The 17,356-nt window shown below is 48.6% G+C and overlaps 1 protein-coding gene across 1 annotated transcript in view; it reads right to left on the reverse strand.

The window, feature by feature from the left end:
* The window catches only part of JAK3 (Janus kinase 3), a 576,597-nt gene that overhangs the window by 8,787 nt on the left and 550,454 nt on the right, over positions 1-17,356 (reverse strand). The window contains exon 22 of the mRNA XM_069648742.1: positions 5,464-5,581. Coding sequence (XP_069504843.1) covers positions 5,464-5,581 — 118 coding nt within the window. The remainder of the gene's footprint in view (positions 1-5,463; positions 5,582-17,356) is intronic.

Consider the following 17,356-nt stretch of genomic DNA (forward strand, 5'->3'; position numbering starts at 1 on the left):
AAGGGCCCCTTTTTCTCAACTTTGCACACTTGTGAAAATCGGGGTGAGATTTGTGCACCCTTTAAAGCACTTCCCAAACTGACAAATGGCATGTGACAATACACAGAATAATAAAATACTCCCATGTGCCTATTTAGAACAGGCACAGAGGGTTGCACATTGCCTGAGAGGGGCTTTCCTGACCCTTGCATGCATTTTATCAAGTGTGGCGGCAGCAGTATGAACCGCGGCGGCCGCACTTCCATTGATAAGCCTCAAACACGGATTGAACTGTAATCTTTTTCTCGCATTTTGGGCCTCTCTCTGTGAAATGCGCTGCCAACATTACGTGGTTGCTAGGAGCCAATCATACTTTAGTGTTGGGCACATGCTCCAGACTCTAATGTATGCAAGGGGGCTGGACAACATCTTTTTAAGCAGCTGTCCAGCCCCCCAGAAATGTGCATTGAAATGTAGTGACCTACGCTTTTATGATTGGCGTTAATTTTGATGAATGTGCCCCTTAATGACAAACTTCACCTCATAAGTGGTCATTAAAATTCGTTAAACCGAGAAAGCCAAGAGGATTCGGCACACATAGCGGTGATCGTCGGCAAGGAACCCTGACAGGACTTCTCCTTGATGACTGCTGCATTGGGCTGGCCTATAGGGCAATAGGGCAATGCACAAACCAAAAATGCAAAATGCTAATGTGGTCCTTTTTTTGGGGTCAAAGTGGGTCACTTTTGTGGCGCTTGAGGGCCAGTTTGAGGAGTTACTTCACCATACGGCTATTAGTTTTGACCAGTGTTACTGAATAAATATAATTTAAAATGCACAATTTGCATCACATTTTATCAAATACCTCCCCTTGGGTACCATTCAGACTATCTTGGGTAATAGCAGATTGGAGCGTATCTCATGCGCATAATGGAATTACGATAATAAATGACCTCAGACCCAAATAATCGGACAGACTCAACTCAAATAAAGTAGGGACATTTGGTGACCATACAAAATGTAGCGTACACATTCTTGGTTACTTTTCTCTTACACAAAGACTTTATACTTTGATGTACGTCAGGTAAGACATCATCCTACGTGGTCAACAGTAAAACCTATCGAAGGGAGGGATTGGTTGGGGGTCATATATACCTATAGTATGTATAAGTGTTAATAACATGAGTGGCTGCCCCTTATCTAGTAGGCACACCTCGAAATATGTATAATACTGATTATAAAAATACTAACAGCGGATTGGCTTCTGCAACATTGTATAGCATGTTGCTACATAGCCACTCATGATTGGTTGGCATACTCTCCAAACCTTGGACATTTGGCTCATTAGCAGCACATGAACAGACTAGGTGCCGAGAAAGTCAGACCACTGCCCACATTGCTCAATTAGCCTGAAATCACTCATTAGCTAGACCATGATCCAAGGCTTCTCCTTTGTAGTTGACCTTGCTGGCTGTTTTCTTCTCTGTGGTTTTTAAGGGAGTCAGGGTGCACCACTATCTTTGTCTGAAGCTTAATGAATAGACCTTGTTTTCGAGTCTTGCACCACGTGTCAATAGACCATGAATTTGTCCATTTTGAACTGTTATTTACTGCTGTTTGATTTGATTATGCTGCGTGGTATTACTCCCCTTGGCCTCTGGAGACTTGGTTGTTCCATCTTACTTGTGCTTTCTTCACTCGTCAGTATTCAGTACTTGACACTTGTAGATGTTTCCACTTCTGCCTAATCTAAGAAAAATGTGTCCTTTATTCATAGCTTATCATGGCTCTGTCCCTTTGTACTTTCCAAAGATGTCTTGCTGTGTCATCCTTAGTCATAGTAAAACGGATATTCTTTGTTCCTCGCAGGAAGCTGTTTTCTGCAGCGTTTCTGATTGGCGGCTCTGGCTTGTCTAGGTACACGATCCGAAGTCCATTTTCCATCATGGCCACTTTACTCATGGTATAGTTTTTACTGCAGTTAGTTTCTATGTAACTCATCTTGCGTTGCTGCATATAGACATTTGTTGAGCTTTATCTCACTTGTCTTCTCGGCATAGATGATTTCTTCATCTCTTCATCTCTTTATAATTACTTTGTTACTTGTATTACACCTTCATTTTTTAAGTATTCTTAAATCGTTTCTGTGCGTCATTGTGTCTTTCTTTTATGACATCACTTTACGCTCATCTGTTCGCACTTTTAGCTCTTCTTTGTCTAATGCTTTATGCCGACATCCTTCCACTACTTCGATGCTAGGGTCCATTCGATACGAGTGCATAACGTCTCTCATATCTTCGGTGTGGTATTGGGATGCCATGCACAGAGTCTTCCTGCTTTGCTTCAAGTATGAAGGAGGTGAGGGGGCGGGTACTAGAGATTATGTCATCTGCTCCTCACATTCGGTCACAAAAGGAATTAATTGCCATTTGCAACTGTGGCCCACTTTTTCATTGGTGCCCCAGACAATATTAAGCCCTGCTGCATGTGGAGAATCCTTTCTCCGAACCCACGGGGATTGGAGTATGAGGAGAATCTACACTAAAAGTACCAGCCAAGCGCTTCACAATCAATTCTACTCGTGTCGAGAACGAGGGCCTTGGAATAATGTTACTAGAAGTTAAAAACCATACCTTGAGGTTTGTAGCAGTGAATTCAGACTAAGTTAAGCATGGCATGTGGAAAGGAACTTGGCATACTGTTCATGTGGGTTTCCTGCATGTGAGTCCTATTGCCGTGCTGTTTGTGCCTACTTTCTAATACATTTCCAGAGCTGTGTTTCACCCCATATACACTGCAGTGGTACTGGGTTACCGAGTCTATGCATGAAATTGTTTCCTACAATGGCGTCAGCAGTTTGGTATAACATCCGACAACCATTCTACACACTCTCAAACCACACCCTCTTATTCATTCAGACTCTTTGCAGTGTTACAGAAACTGGTGTAAGGAACCAGTCTTCCATTGAAGTGATCTAATCCCTTAATGACCTGTTGCCGATGACGGTGTCAGGAGATCCTGGTTCATGCAGATATTCCCTGAGGAGCCAACAGTGGCTTGAAATTGGTAAAGTTATAGGACTCAGTCCTATATTTGTTAAATTAAATCCAGGGTTCCAAGTCCTTGAATGCAAAGAAAAACAGGGTAGGCATCTCCAAACTGCAAAGGGGCACCTAACCAAACAAGCACTGGAAAGTACAGCAATTTTGACTATGGTGTAGGAATGGGACAGGCATTTGCCAGACACTGCTTTAATGGTGCTACTTCTCAAAAAGAGGTAAATATTGTGAAAATTGTGTACTCACCTGGGCATATGATAGCAGTGCCTGACAAATGCCTATCTAACACCTACATGAGATCCAAATCATTTTTTTTTCTAGTGCTTGTTTTTAACAGGATGTTATGGCAAGGAACAGATATAAATGAAATGGCTGAATGCGAACCTGATTAAGACATTTGTATTATACCACTGTACATTCGCCTGCCACTAAGCCATGAAAGGTCTGCAGGCTGCTGAAAAATAACTGTGTACAGCTATTTCCCAGTACCATGCCTGCCTGTGATATCTAAGGCTTGGGCCTGTTCATTGTGTGTACCGAGGAAACATCATCCAGACGATGCATCTCCAGTCCTATTTTCTTGTATTTTATTGATTTGTCAGGCACTTTCACCCATGGTAAGCAGTACAAAGCATATGAAACAGGCAATTATAATCACCTTAAAAATGTGTCACAGAGAAGAACGAAGAACGTTGTTAAGAAACGGGTGAAAAAGTGAGGCTCTATGTGATCACTGCGCTGCCGTAAGTGCCGTCTCTGAAAATGCTGACTTCCATTATGGCACGGTGTAGTGATCACATAGATCACTTCTTCCCTGCACCCCCAACTAGCCCCACAACATACTTACCTTTTTGGTAGCACACCTATGTGTGTGCAGCCGACTCCTCTCTATCATTACAACGTCAGTTCCCACCAACCTACGTGAATCAGAGCTGGTGCCGCAGGGTCCCTTTGTTTCCATTTTCATTTGTATAGCTTTTTTGTCCCCCGCTTTCAATCTAATGGGAGCGGGGGGAACCCCTGCAACCCCTGATTCCCTTAGTTAGTGTAATGGGAGTCAGGATGTCTGTACAGCACAGGCACAGTAAAAGTCATGTCGCCATTATTTGGCCAAAATGTTAGTATGATTCCAAAAAAGTGCCAGGGTATGAGATAATTGAATCAAGGATCCAATGTTTGAGGCTAAAACAGCAAAGGCACAGAAATTATATTGGGCACATTGGTGATTTATGGGCACATGGTGGTTTATGGGATACAAGTAAGAAGTGAGCTTGGGGAAAAAGAGGGCGAGAAGGAACATGAACAGAGATTATTGTGGAAAGATAGGAGGGAGCTAGACCATGTATACATTTAAAGATAATACATAGTAACTGAGTAATCAAGATTCCAATAAAGGCCAAGAAAGGGAGTGGAGTGAAGGAGAACGGAAGTATGGGATAGAGGCAGAAAAGAATATGGATAGAAGAGGTAAAGACAGAAGAGGGTGGGGAAAGCTGATAGGCTGGCAACCCAATAAGTAGTGGAGATCAGTAGCCCAACCGAGGGAAGACTAAGGTAAAGATAAGCAGTTCAGTAGCGTGAAAAGTGAGAAAAGCGAAAGCCTTGTGTATATTGTAGGGCTCATAAGAATAATATTCGGCAATGCTCGATATGTGTGTCGAGAAAGAGAAGAGTCAAACAATACACTTCAGTTGCGTTCAGAAGTATAAAGAGGTTGATCAGAATAAGGACAAGAAATAGAAGGGTGAGGGGCAAGGGGATTCAGATGAGGCCGGGGGAAAAGAGGCACTATGTTTTTAGGGTATCAGGTAATATTATCCCCACCAATAATATCGCCATAGGTCGTGGGGTAAGGCTATAGGCGATATTATTAGTGGGGATAATTTATGGGGTTATTGGGACCAGGGATTGCGGGGGTGAACCCAGCTCCATTAGAAAAATAATGGGGGTTGCGGGGGTGCCCTCCACAGGTTCCATGGCTTAATATTGCTGCAGAAATATGGTGATATTTTTGTATGGCAATATGTTTGCGCGGATGTTAACACAAGAAACCGTTATTAGGGTATTCAGATGTAGGAAATGAGCACGAATACAAGATTGGATTGCAAGAAGACAGGCACAGATAGTCGCGTGAAAGGAGTCGGCAAAGGAAACAAAAATGTGAGAATCATCGGCATAGAAATGAGAGGATAGTCCAAATATAGAGAGGGGAGACGTATACAAAGAAAAGACAAGAGGACCTAGGACCCATGTAGCAGAGGAAAAGTATGTGAACGTTTAGCATGCCATGAAAGGGAGAAAGAATGATAAGAGAGATATTATTGAAAGCATCGTAGACCAGAACAGAGCAGCTCTTTCTGGGGCTTGCAGCTTTACTTTTCTCATGTTAACACCTATGCATGCTCTTCTCCACATCCGCCCATACCTGTGGTGGGTTCCATCTCTTCTCAGCGTACGTAAAGAGTTCGTACAGGACCACGCCAAAGCTCCAGACGTCCGATTCCCGGGAGAAGATGCTGTCGGCCAGGGACTCCGGCGCATACCTGTGAAGAAAGGAGGTAAATGACCCAAATAAAGACTCACCAATGACTGGCCTGGAGAGGGTAATCCTAGGGTTCTAGTTTACTGGGGTTCAAAATGCCAGAACGCGGCATCTCATTCACAAAATAATGCCTTCTGGGAGTTGCAGTTTATTGCGCTTCTTTTGGAGTAAAGTATCAGATTGCAAGGGTTTACTAAAAGAAAACCCTGGAACCGAAACATGGTGTCCCTCCAACATGGAGCCCTTTGGTAACCTTGCGAGTTGTTGTCGTATCTGCGACTTCCAGAAAAGATTGAATAGCACCATGCTTTTGGTTTCTGCAAGTCCCTAAAAAATCACCCGTGGTTCTAAATTATCAGCCCTGCACAGAGTATAGCCTCGATTTCAGTCGCAGCTGCCACTTTGCTGTATCTGGAGCCATTTTAATTGGAGTGGAAAGTGGTCGAAGTGGGCGGGAGCGGTGCTCCTCTACTTTAAAAAAAAATGTTATTCTTCCTATAATTTTATTTAAAAAAAACTGTTCCAGAATGGTTTCGTTTTAAAAGTGTACGAAGAAGTTGAAACTTGCACTTCAGTGCTCTACACTGAACATCCCCTTGAAGAGCAGGTGCGTTTCTTTGGGGGTTTGGATTGTGCGTGTGAGGGGGCATGGCCATGGGGTTCGTAGGGGGCCGGCCAACAGGGAACATAGTTCCACTACTTCATTTTGAGCACTTGCACCCCTGGCCAGCAGCTATTTAGCAATGCATTGCTCGTTTTGGATGGCGTACCGTGGCTAGAAAGGGTTTTGCTTCTGTTAGGAGGAGCCGTGCACAGAGCCGCATGCAGGTTCTGGGACAGGGACATCATTTGGGGGTCGCCAGGGGTCACACCTAACACCCTGACATCTCCCTTGCTACCTCTGGGGCCTAGCTTGTTGCCCATAAAAATACAATGGGTTCCACAAGTGTAACACTTTGAGCCGTGTCCCTAAATAAAATAGAATAGGAATAACAAATAATCTGTCTCTCTGGAATTCTATACAATAATTGCTAGACACAATAAAGGTTTATTCCAGGCACACTTCAGGTCACTGATTTCTTAAAACACCTCAAATTCACCATGCAGACAAAAAAGTCTAAAAAGCATTTAGAGTCGAATAAGCATCCATTTCAGACTATGGCCCTCATTACGACCCTTGCGGAAAGTGACTGACCGGACCGCAACAGCGTAAATAGCGTTTCCGCCATTGCACGAAGGAGCAAAGTGCGGCCCATTCCGACCCATCGGGCACGAGCACCACGGCATGGCAGAAGTGCAAAGTCCGCGATGGCGGAAATGACCCCAAAACGGCCCACACCGCCGCCGTACGGCGCCCTAGGTGCAATACCGCCACCCATCACAGCGGACACCGCAGAGTGCGCCTACCGGAAAGTACGGTGACCGGAAATATACGGAAACGGAAGTAAAAACATGGGCCCGGAACGGGAAACATCCCGCCGTACACCTATAAATCCACAAAAACCACACAACCACTAAAAACACTACCCCGAGACACACCCCAACCCGTCATCCACCCTAGCGAAACCAAGAAAAATGGGAAAAGTAGCGAAGAAAGCGTGCGACCGCAAGCGGCAGGTCCACTTCTCCCGTGAGGAACTCACCGTGCTAACAGAGACCCTCCAGGAGAATGCTGCCGTCGTCTTCTCCACGCAAATGACCAGGACGGCACTTGCGAACAAGAAGGCCATATGGGCTCTGGTGGCACTGCGGGTAAGTGCGGTGGGGACCGCACCCCGCAACCCACAGCAATGCAGAAAGCGATGGGACGACCTGCGGATACGCGTCCGCAGCATACTCTCTGCCAACCGCAACATTGCCACAGCCACCGGGGGAGGTCCTGAATCACCCATCAAGTTGACCCCCTGGGAAGAAATCTGTGCCTCCACCATCGGAATGGAGAGCATAGAGGGAGTCGGAGGGATGGAGAAAGGAGTGCAGACATCCGAAGATTCAGGTAGGTGGGCCAGATATAACAATGCTAAATCCACAATGTCCAATCATGTGAACTACCATGTGTCCACATAGTGCAACAGAAACACATGTCCAGGAGAACGTCCACACACATCGCCCTGATAGCGCACTTGAAAACGCACAATAAATACATAAATAATTAAAAACCCCTAAAACACCCACTACACGTGCAGCAGGCACACCCTAACTGCAGGCTGCCAAACAACTGCACCCTCACTCCACACACAAATGAAAGCACCTCCAAGGCCCCGACCCAAATCACCCTCAGGTACCACCCCAATGTATGTGATACAATGCCATTCCAATACCCACAGACCCATTAATAACCCTCGCCCTCCTTTACTCCACCACAGGGTCTGATCCAAACGACGAGCATCAGGACACCCCTACCAGCGCACCTGCAAAGAGGGCCAAGACCAACGGCCAAAGACCCTCCACCTCAGCTGCACGCATCAAGACACGGCAGCAGCACACATCAGGTGGCAGCACAGAGGAGGGAACATCAACAGGCACCCCAGCAGCCAGCATGCCCACAACACCACCACCACAGGTCCCCCCAACGGATGCCACAGAAGGCACTGCCTCTGGTGGCAGCAGCACCATAGGTGACACCCCATTGATGGCAGCATGCTCCGACACAGAAGACGGGGATGTCGAAGTCAGATCCATCCATGACCTGTCCCATTCCCCCTGTCTGTCCCATCCCATACAACATGAGGATACCACGCAGGGGCACCCACAAGACGACGACTGGCCATCCCCCACAAGCCCTGTGGCAAGGCAACATGAGGTCAACAGCCCCTCTGTGACACCCCCGCAAATGGCCATGGCCCAGCAGAGGCAACAGTCCCTCGACCAGTTAATCGTGCAACAGCAGCAACTGGCCACGCTCCTCAAGGACCATGCCGATGAATGTGGGCGCACTAAGGCAGACATAGAAACATCAACTGAGACACTCAGGGCAGAAATGGAGAGAAGTACAGAGACACTCAGGGCACAAATGGAGAGAAGCACCGAGAGCCTGAGGGGGGAACTGCATGCGACGTCCAAAGACGTATGTGCCGAACTTGCCGCAGTGCGCCGTGTGCTCACTGAGCTCTCACAAACCCTTAGGGACATGCATGGACGTGAGCAGGCAGGCACATCATCCGTTGCAAGTTCCGTCCAGGGCAGCCCCCAACGTAGATCTGGGAGGAACCTGCGCTCCACAGCAGGGGTGCCCCTGACACCCGCAGAGGGGGCTTGCAATAGCGACAGCCCACTGACAATGAGCATCTTTGGACACTGGTGTTCGGGGGGGAGGTAGGAGGGTGGAGGGGGTGTGTTGGGCTCACTTGGGTGGCGGGTCGATAGGGTGTTCAACATGATATCACATATGCCATAAACAGTGCACGATCAACCAATGAGATGTGTGGACAATGATCTTTGTGTACTAGGCCATCATAGGCGTACAGTCCATATTGTGCATGTACCAGACATACAAAGTGCCACGAGTCCCGTGTCCATGCATCAGCCACCAGGCGTGAGTGCTAGAAGCATGCATCAATGAGATGCTGACGAATGTCACGGCCCTCCGGTGCCTCGCAGACTCCTTGAGCTGCTGCCACATCCCCACCCTCATCATGACCATCATCAGGTGCTTGCAGTTCTGCGTCAGGGGGCATGGGCACATTTCTACGTACGCACATGTTGTGGAGCATGACACATGCCATGACCATCTTAGCAACCTTCTCATGGCGGTACAGGAGTGCCCCGCCAGACCTGCTGAGGCAGCGGAAACGAGTCTTCAGTAGGCCGAATGCCTGTTCAATGACTACACGGGTACGTGAGTGGGCATGGTTGTAGTCCTCCTCATGCTGGTCCCGTGGGTTCCGGACTGGTGTGAGGAGCCATCTCTTCAGTGGATACCCAGCATCACCTGTATGTGGACGATAAACGTATGATGTGGAATGCCATTGCTACGTACGCACACCCCCCCCCCCTTTCCTGCCAGGTCATTGCCGCATCACATACCCCACATCATCATGCATGAAATGAGACTCACCGAGTAGCCAGGATCTGTTCCCTGCGTGTCGCTCCATGTAGCGTGGTATAGTAGAGTTCCTCAAGACCATAGAATCATGGGTTGATCCAGGGAATCTGGCACAACAATGTGTAATGATCCTGTTGGAGTCACACACCATTTGTACATTCAGGGAATGAAATTGTTTCCGGTTGCGGTACTGGGCCTCCATGGCATGTGGGACGACCAATTCCACATGGGTGCAGTCGATGGCACCAATGCAACCCGGTATGCCGCCAAGTGCATGGAATCCCACTTTTGTGTTGTTAATTTCCTGCTCCGAGCGTGGTCGAGAGATGTAGTCGTCTGCGTGCTGCAGGAGGGCATCGAGCACTTGCAATAGTGTCCGTGAGAACAGTGGCTGAGAAATGCCATGCAACTGTCCGACTGTGTGCTGGTAGGTGCCTGTGGCCAGGAAGTGTAGTACAGACACCACCTTCAGTAGGGGTGGGATGGCGGTTGGGCTATCTATCATGCTGATAAGGTCAGCCTGTGTCATGTCCACAATGGCGGCTATGGTGTCCCGGTCCAAACGGTAGAGGGTGTGGATCTGCTCATCAGTGAGGTTGAACGGATGTGCTCGGAGGCGTGGGATTGCGGGCTGCCTGCGTGGTGGTAGTGGCTGTGCTGGCGGCCCTTGCTGGCCCTGCCTTGGCCTCCTCCTCCTCCTGCATCTCCCCCGTGCGGCCGGTTGTAGTTGGTGTTCGTCTTCTTCTTGGAGTTGGAGTACTTGCAGTGCTATCAGGTCCCCCAGGGCCAACATCGCTAGTCCTGCCGCTAGCATTTCGGAGTGGGTGTGGTTGTGGGAGGAGACTGGGTGTGCAATTTATGTGTTTTCAGGCTGTATGGCCTCCACCTGTGGTGATTCATTCCACCTGTGCAAGCTGCTCTCCCCTTTGGCCGAGCACGTCCCGCACACGACGCTGCAATTCGAGGAATGGCATCTTGCTATTGCAATCATGTATTTGTACCCGATGGCCGTGTAACATTTGTTGATATGTACATTCGGCTATGGTCCCATTGTTTCACATACAATCTTTGCAGTCGCGAACAGACTTGTGATGGGTCAGTGGAACGTAGTACTCGAGTAACGGTGGGCCCTCATGCATCACTGTACCGAGTTGCAACGACGGGCGGGGCGTCCCATCAGTGGGTGATGGCAGTTGCCATTTTCACACACAGCCGCACTAGATGGATTAATTTGTGATTTCAAACGGCCACAGATGCCTTTTCGACGTGATGTTGCAAATGAGGAATTCGAAGGGCGGCGCTTTCGGTTTGCAGCTAGCGGCGAGGAGATGCCCACAGGTCTGACTGCAAATATAACGTTCTATTGTTCAATGTCCTTGAGACAGGGGCCATGGCGAGGAAGCAATGATTGATAAGAATAGTTTGGGATGCGCAATAGTGACGTGGGCGATGAGGCCGGACGTTCCCAAATACATGTAACTTCACAACACTTGAATTACGGGCTGGGGCACTGTGGATTTTGCAGGCTGCATAAGGCACAGACTCAATGGAAATTTCGAATGTTTTGTGAGTAAATATTCAGGCGTTTTTATAACAGGATGAGGGAATGATGAATGGATGCATGGGCAGGTGATTTGATACAGGGTTTGCCATGTACAGGGCTTCTTGGAATCTATCCGCCTCCCCTGCGCTATGTGATGCAGGGCTGCCATAGTGGGACCATCGTCTATCTGGCCTTGTTGAGCCCTCCCTGTCTCGACGCGCCTTCAGACACTTGTGTCCATGCACGTTAACATTCCCATCTGATGGAATCTGTTTTGACAGACGCATGCACAGGTACACTCGTTTGTGATGGTGTTTACACCTCGATATAGATAGTTATGAGTCGCAAGTGGTTTTGGGGTGGTGATGATCCTTTCGAGTGGGCTAGCATGCATATGACTGTGGATTTAGTGTGATCATTGAAGTGAGTTGTTCGAATGTAGTTCTGATGGCCATTCTGTTCTTTTTCTTTTCTTTTTGTTGACAGGTATCTCCTCCCCTTTTGCCACTGCCATCTGTATGCCACTCCTGCAGATGGCGTTTACTCCCGACACCTGCTGCTTCGTGTTAATCAGTGGAGCAGCATTACGATCTTATGGGACGATCGCCAATGGGCCACATGCCCTTACGCAGTACTAGTGGCTCGGAGCAACATTTCGGCCTTTCAGCTGGACTAGTGCCTCCCCATTGGGACGGCCCTGCGGTTCTGTGCGCTTCCATGTTGCCTTTTCGTACGTGAATGTGGCTCAGTGTACCATGATGGAACAGGGCGTCACACAAGTAGTAGCTGGTCATTCCTTGCGGATGCAGCCCACAATGGTGATATGTGTTTTGGAGTTCATGGACTAATGGCTGTATGGGCTTGGTGATTTTGTTGTGCATTAAATTTCTATTCTGATATGGGCCGTGTAGCGTTCTTCTTTGCGAGTGATGTGGCATATTCCTATTTGGGGAGCGATGTATTGTGAGGAGATCTGCATTGGGTTCCAGCTTCGGAGTATAGTCGCGTGGTACAGTGCTGGGCGCGTTTGCCTACGGAGCCCAGGGAGGTCAGGGATGGGGGCTGCCAATATGACTGTTTGAATGTTGTCATGCTCAGGGGCGGGGGATTGGGTTTTGTGTAACAGATGCCGGTCAGCCAGGTGGACTGGTGGAAAGTTGTGATTTTCGGAATATTGCTGGTCACAGGTGCCTGTCTTTGCGTGCGTTTCGGGGGGGGGGACTGTGGTCATGTCCATTGGAATGGCTTCTGTATTCGTGCCATCTGTGCCCTGCAGCTCCCATTGGCCCCTCTTGTGATTCTTTTGTTCGTTGGCATGCATGGGTGACTTGTAGATTTCACTGGTTGCATTGTGACTTCATTGCACCTACGGGGAGTTGTACTTTGTGGGCAGGGAGCGGTGTACAGGCACTCAGTGGGGCCATTTACGGTTGATTCGCGATGCCGTACTTCTCACCATGGCGGAATGGTGCTTTCCGCCATGCTTGATGGCGTTAGGTACATGTCCGCCAGGGTCGGAATTCGCGTACCCTTGCGCCATGGTGGTATTTACGGTTTGGCATGGCGCGCGCACGCGTACTTGGTGCAGTTAGCGTTGGCGTTCACTACGGTGTCGCTAATGGCTTCGTACTTTGCGGTGACGGGTCATAGTCGCACCGAGCGCTATTCGATGGCGGTATTGCATTTCCGCCATCGTTTTCCGATTTCCGCCAGGGTCGTAATGAGGCCCTATGTATTTTGCTTTTTCGCAGGTTGCAGTTATAGCATGCTTTTAAGAACAGTAAGTAAGTGTTCATATCCATTGCTGGGTGATTGTGAAGAGCAATATATGACGCCCTCCAGGCAAGGGGGGGAACAAAGGGAGGACAGACAATCATCCTACTAGGCCAGGTGTCATTCAGGTCGCGCAAGTGCATGGGAAGGGGGGAAAGGAAAAGTGCGCAGGGGGAGGAGAGAGGGGAAAGTGCAGTACATGGGAAGTGGAATAAATAAGACACATAAAACAGCCAGCTAGTGGCAAGTGCAAGGAAGTGCAGATGTAAGTGCTGGCAGGGGGACTGAAGGGATACAGAAAAACAGTCCCCAAGTGCAGGGGTTGCCAGGGAAGCAGTGCAGGTGGGTAATTGACGGGGCTTGAGCCAGAGATCAGAAAGGGTGGCCAGGTAAACCAGTGCAATTTCAGTCAGGAATTCAGCAAGGGCGGGGAGGAGAGAAAGCAGAAGCAAAGAGGAAGGTTTTGAGGTGTTTCCGGAACCGGAGATGGTTCTCCTCGAGTTTCAGGGAGGCAGGAAGGCTGTTCCAGAGAGAGGCCCCTGCGGAAGAGAGTGATCTGCCACCAACTCGTTGCTTGGAGAAGCGACTGACCCTAAGGGAGTTGGAGGCAGACGAGCGAAGAGCTCGAGAAGAAGATATTTAGGAAGAGAGAGTTGAAGGTAATGCGGCCCCAGGCCCCAGAAGTCCTTGTGTACAATGCAGAGGGTTTTGAACTTAATCCTCGCAGCCACTGGGAGCCAGTGCAGAGATTGCAGTCCTGGAGAGATACAATCCCTGGGCTTGAGGCCAAGGACAAGTCTCGCAGTCCTGTTCTGGATAAGTTGAAGAGGGCGGAGAATGGAGACAGGCAGATTTAGATAGAGGCTGTTACAGTAGTCCAGCTTGGAGAGGACCAGGGCTCTATAGACAGTGAGCTTCTGGGGGAAGGAGAGGAAAGGAAGAATACCTTTAAGGAGGTGCAGCTGGTAGTGTTACTTCTTAGAGATGTCAGAGATGTGAGGTGAGAAGGAGAGTGCAGAGTCGAAGATGACCCCGAGGTTTTAAGCCTTGAAGGTGGGAGTGGGAGGAGGGCCAAGAGAGGCCGGCCAGAGATCTGCAGGGAAGGAGGGAGTGGGTGTGCCGAGAAGTAGAATCTCAGTCTTACTGGCATTAAGGCAGAGGTCGTTGGCGGCACACCACTCGTGGATAGCAGAAAGACAGTCAGATATGAGGGAAGGAGAGGAGGAGGCCGAGGGTACCCTGAAAATGAGCTGGTTATCATCTGCATAGCACTGAAAGTTGGGACAGAGAGCGGCCATGCACTGTGCAAGGAGTGCCAGGTATTGGTTGAACAGCCAAGGAGAGAGGTTAGATCCCTGGGGGACACCACAGGTAGAGAAAAAGATGTCGGAGAGTAAGGACCCAAGTTGGACCTGGGAGGGTTGGTCGGAGAGGAAATAAGTCAGCCACGCCAGAGCCTGACCAGTGATACCCAGGTTATCACAGAGACAGTTGAGCAGGATGGCATGGTTAACAGTGTCAAAGGCAGAAGAGAGATCAAGCAAGATAAGAACGCAAGGGGTGTTAGAGTCGAGGTTGGTGAGCAGGTCTTCACGGATGTTCACGAGAGCAGTTTCCGTGCTTCTGGCAGCTCTGAAGCCAGACTGATGGTCATGAAGACAACCAACAGATTCAGTGTGGAGATTGAGCGGGTAGATGGCCAGTTTCTCCAGGAGCTTGCCCAGGAAGGGAGTGATGGAGATTGGGCGATAGTTAGCCGGGCAGGTGGGGTCGGCAGAGGGTTTCTTAAGAAGAGGGTTCACAAAGGAGTGCTTCAGGGGGGAAGGGAAGACTCCAGTGGCGAAGGAGTGATTGCAGAAATCCACCAGGGCAGGAGCCAGGGAGTCGATGTGATCCTTGATAGTTTTGGAGGAACAGGGGTGAACCTGTTTCGACGAGACTTTCATAGATCGGACTTGTCTAGAAACCTCGTCTGGAGAGAAAAGGGGAAAGGCCGAGAAGCAGGGAGGGGGGGTGCCTGCAGAAGGGCCAGAGGAAGAGCAGGGAATAGCGGGAGGGGGGTGAGAGGAGGAGAGTGAGGACAGGATGTCCTGAGTTTTTGAAATTAAGTGAGAAGCCAGTGCCGTGCCGAGGGCCTGGGAAGGGAATGGAGAGGTAGAGACTGCGGCAGGATTGGCCAGTTCCTTGCAGATTTTAAAGAGTTCAGCCAAGTTGTTAGATGCCGCAGAGACGCGGGCTTGGATATGAGCTCTATTCTTGGTGAGGACGGAGAGCCGGTATTGCCTTTGCAGCAGGTGGCAGGCCAGTTTGTCAGAGGATGAACTTGAAGGACACCATTTCCTCTCGGCAACCCTACACCTGCGTTTTAGGGTGACGAGGTCTGAGTCATACCATGAGTTACACTTGGCTTTGGGCTTCAGGCGGATTCTCATGACAGGGGCAATGATATCGAGAGTATCAGATATAGAAGAGTGGAGCAAGGAGAGGGCTGTGTCAGGGTGACAGTCAGCCAGGGGGGGGGGGAGAGGGTGAGAAGGTGGCGGCGAAAGCCTCAGCTGACACGCGCTTCATGGGTCGGGTGACCGAGAAGGTGGGTGGCAGTGACAGAGGTGGCTTGGCCTGCGGGGTAGGGAGGGTGAGGTGGGAGGATAGGAGAAAGTGGTCACTCCAGGAGAGAGTAGTGGAGAGAGGGACAGAGAGGGGAAGGTCTGAAGAGATCAGAACATCGAGAGTGTGCCCTGCAGAATGAGTCGGGCCAGTGGGGAGAATGGTGAGTGAGAAAGAGTCGCAGAGGTCGCAAAAGAGTTCAGAGGGGGGACAGGAGGCATCCAGGTGGATGTTGAAGTCTCCAAGAAGGAGGAGTTGAGTGGTTGAGGCCAGGAGAGAGGAGGAGAGGTCCGCCCACTCGGAGAGGAATGAAGAAATCTTACCAGGTGGCCGATAGATAGTAGCCACAGTAAGGGAATGGCTAGTCGAGAAAGAGAGCCTGCAGACGAGGCATTCAAAAGAGGAGTAGGCCTGCGTAGGAATGACAGAGGCAGGAATCCACTCAGGGAAGATAAGGGCTACGCCACCACCAGAGCGGTTGGGCCTGGGCGCAAAGAGGATCGTGTAGCCATCAGGTAGGAGTGTGTCAAAGCTGGTGACAGAGCTGGCCGTAAACCATGTCTCAGTGAGACCGAGGACATCGAGGTCAAGTTCTTCAAGAAGGCGGCAGAGGACAGCTAGGAATTAAACATGTTGGGTTGGTAATAGCCACATTAAATAGGCTATACAATTCTAGTATTGTTAACACCTGAGCACTTTAGCCAAGCACCTTAGTACGATGGCTGATTGTTATGAATTTTAATTTGTTTGCATTTTGTTTTTCTGTAAGTATTGTTGTCTATAGGTTTAATCTGTGACTGTTTTATATAATATTCATGTATGTTATACTGTTTTCTGACACACTGATTATAGGGTGTATCTTTAAACTTACCTGTAATTTTCAAACTGATATTAGTTTTTTATAATAAGAATAATACATTGTTGATAACATTTTGAGTAACAATTCGAGAGCAAATTGAATTCTTTTCCTCTCTACACTCCTTATGTTGTGGTCACTGCTACTCACGTAAAATGTGCTCCAGGTCTTTATATTTTGAAGCTCTATATTGAACCAGGTTTGACCCAGGTGCATTTAACTCCTGTTGTCCCTTTTTGTATAAAAAGGTATCAATTCTTGTATGAAATGTATATCACATTACAGTGAGCATATTTTTCGTAATGTACTTAGGAACAATGCTATGTGCTGCCACTTCTTGTTTTGTCAAGGGGTGAAAGGTTGTATTCCATCGATTCGTGGATTCGGGGTAAAATGACATAACGTCCTGTGATGTCATCAGAGGTCAAGCGTTGTGTGATGTCACTTCCGCTACACCGGGCATTTTGGTAAAACGACGGCGCTGTTCCGGGACGTCCTATTGTATGGGTTTACTGCTAACTACATTTTGGAGATCCCTGGCTGCAGGTGCTGCACTTTTATTGTACATCTGCAATCTTCTCCCACTTCCAACAGTGTTGCTTGGATACGAGAAGAGGCAAGTCGGGCTTCTGGCGTTGTTCATTTCAGTGCAAGTCAAACATTCATTGTAGTCAGGTGCAGAGGATCATGGATGTCACTTTATTTATTTATTTATTTTATTTTATGTGGTTTAGAAAAACCTTTAAAATATTTCCTCCTGATTACAGCGCATCATAAGATCCCACACCGTTCCTTGATAAATTCACGGTCATTTTGTGCTTTCTCATAGCTCGACTGAGTCATCTGTTGGAGACAATGCAGGTGTGGGATTCAATTCAGTTAAGCAGATTTTTAAGTCTTTCAAGAACAGTACTAGTCCAAACATGACTTTTCGTTCCGATCCTTCAAACAT

The sequence above is a fragment of the Ambystoma mexicanum genome, chromosome 1p (genome assembly GCF_040938575.1).
Source record: "Ambystoma mexicanum isolate Mex_15411 chromosome 1p, UKY_AmexF1_1, whole genome shotgun sequence".
NCBI lineage: Eukaryota > Metazoa > Chordata > Amphibia > Caudata > Ambystomatidae > Ambystoma > Ambystoma mexicanum.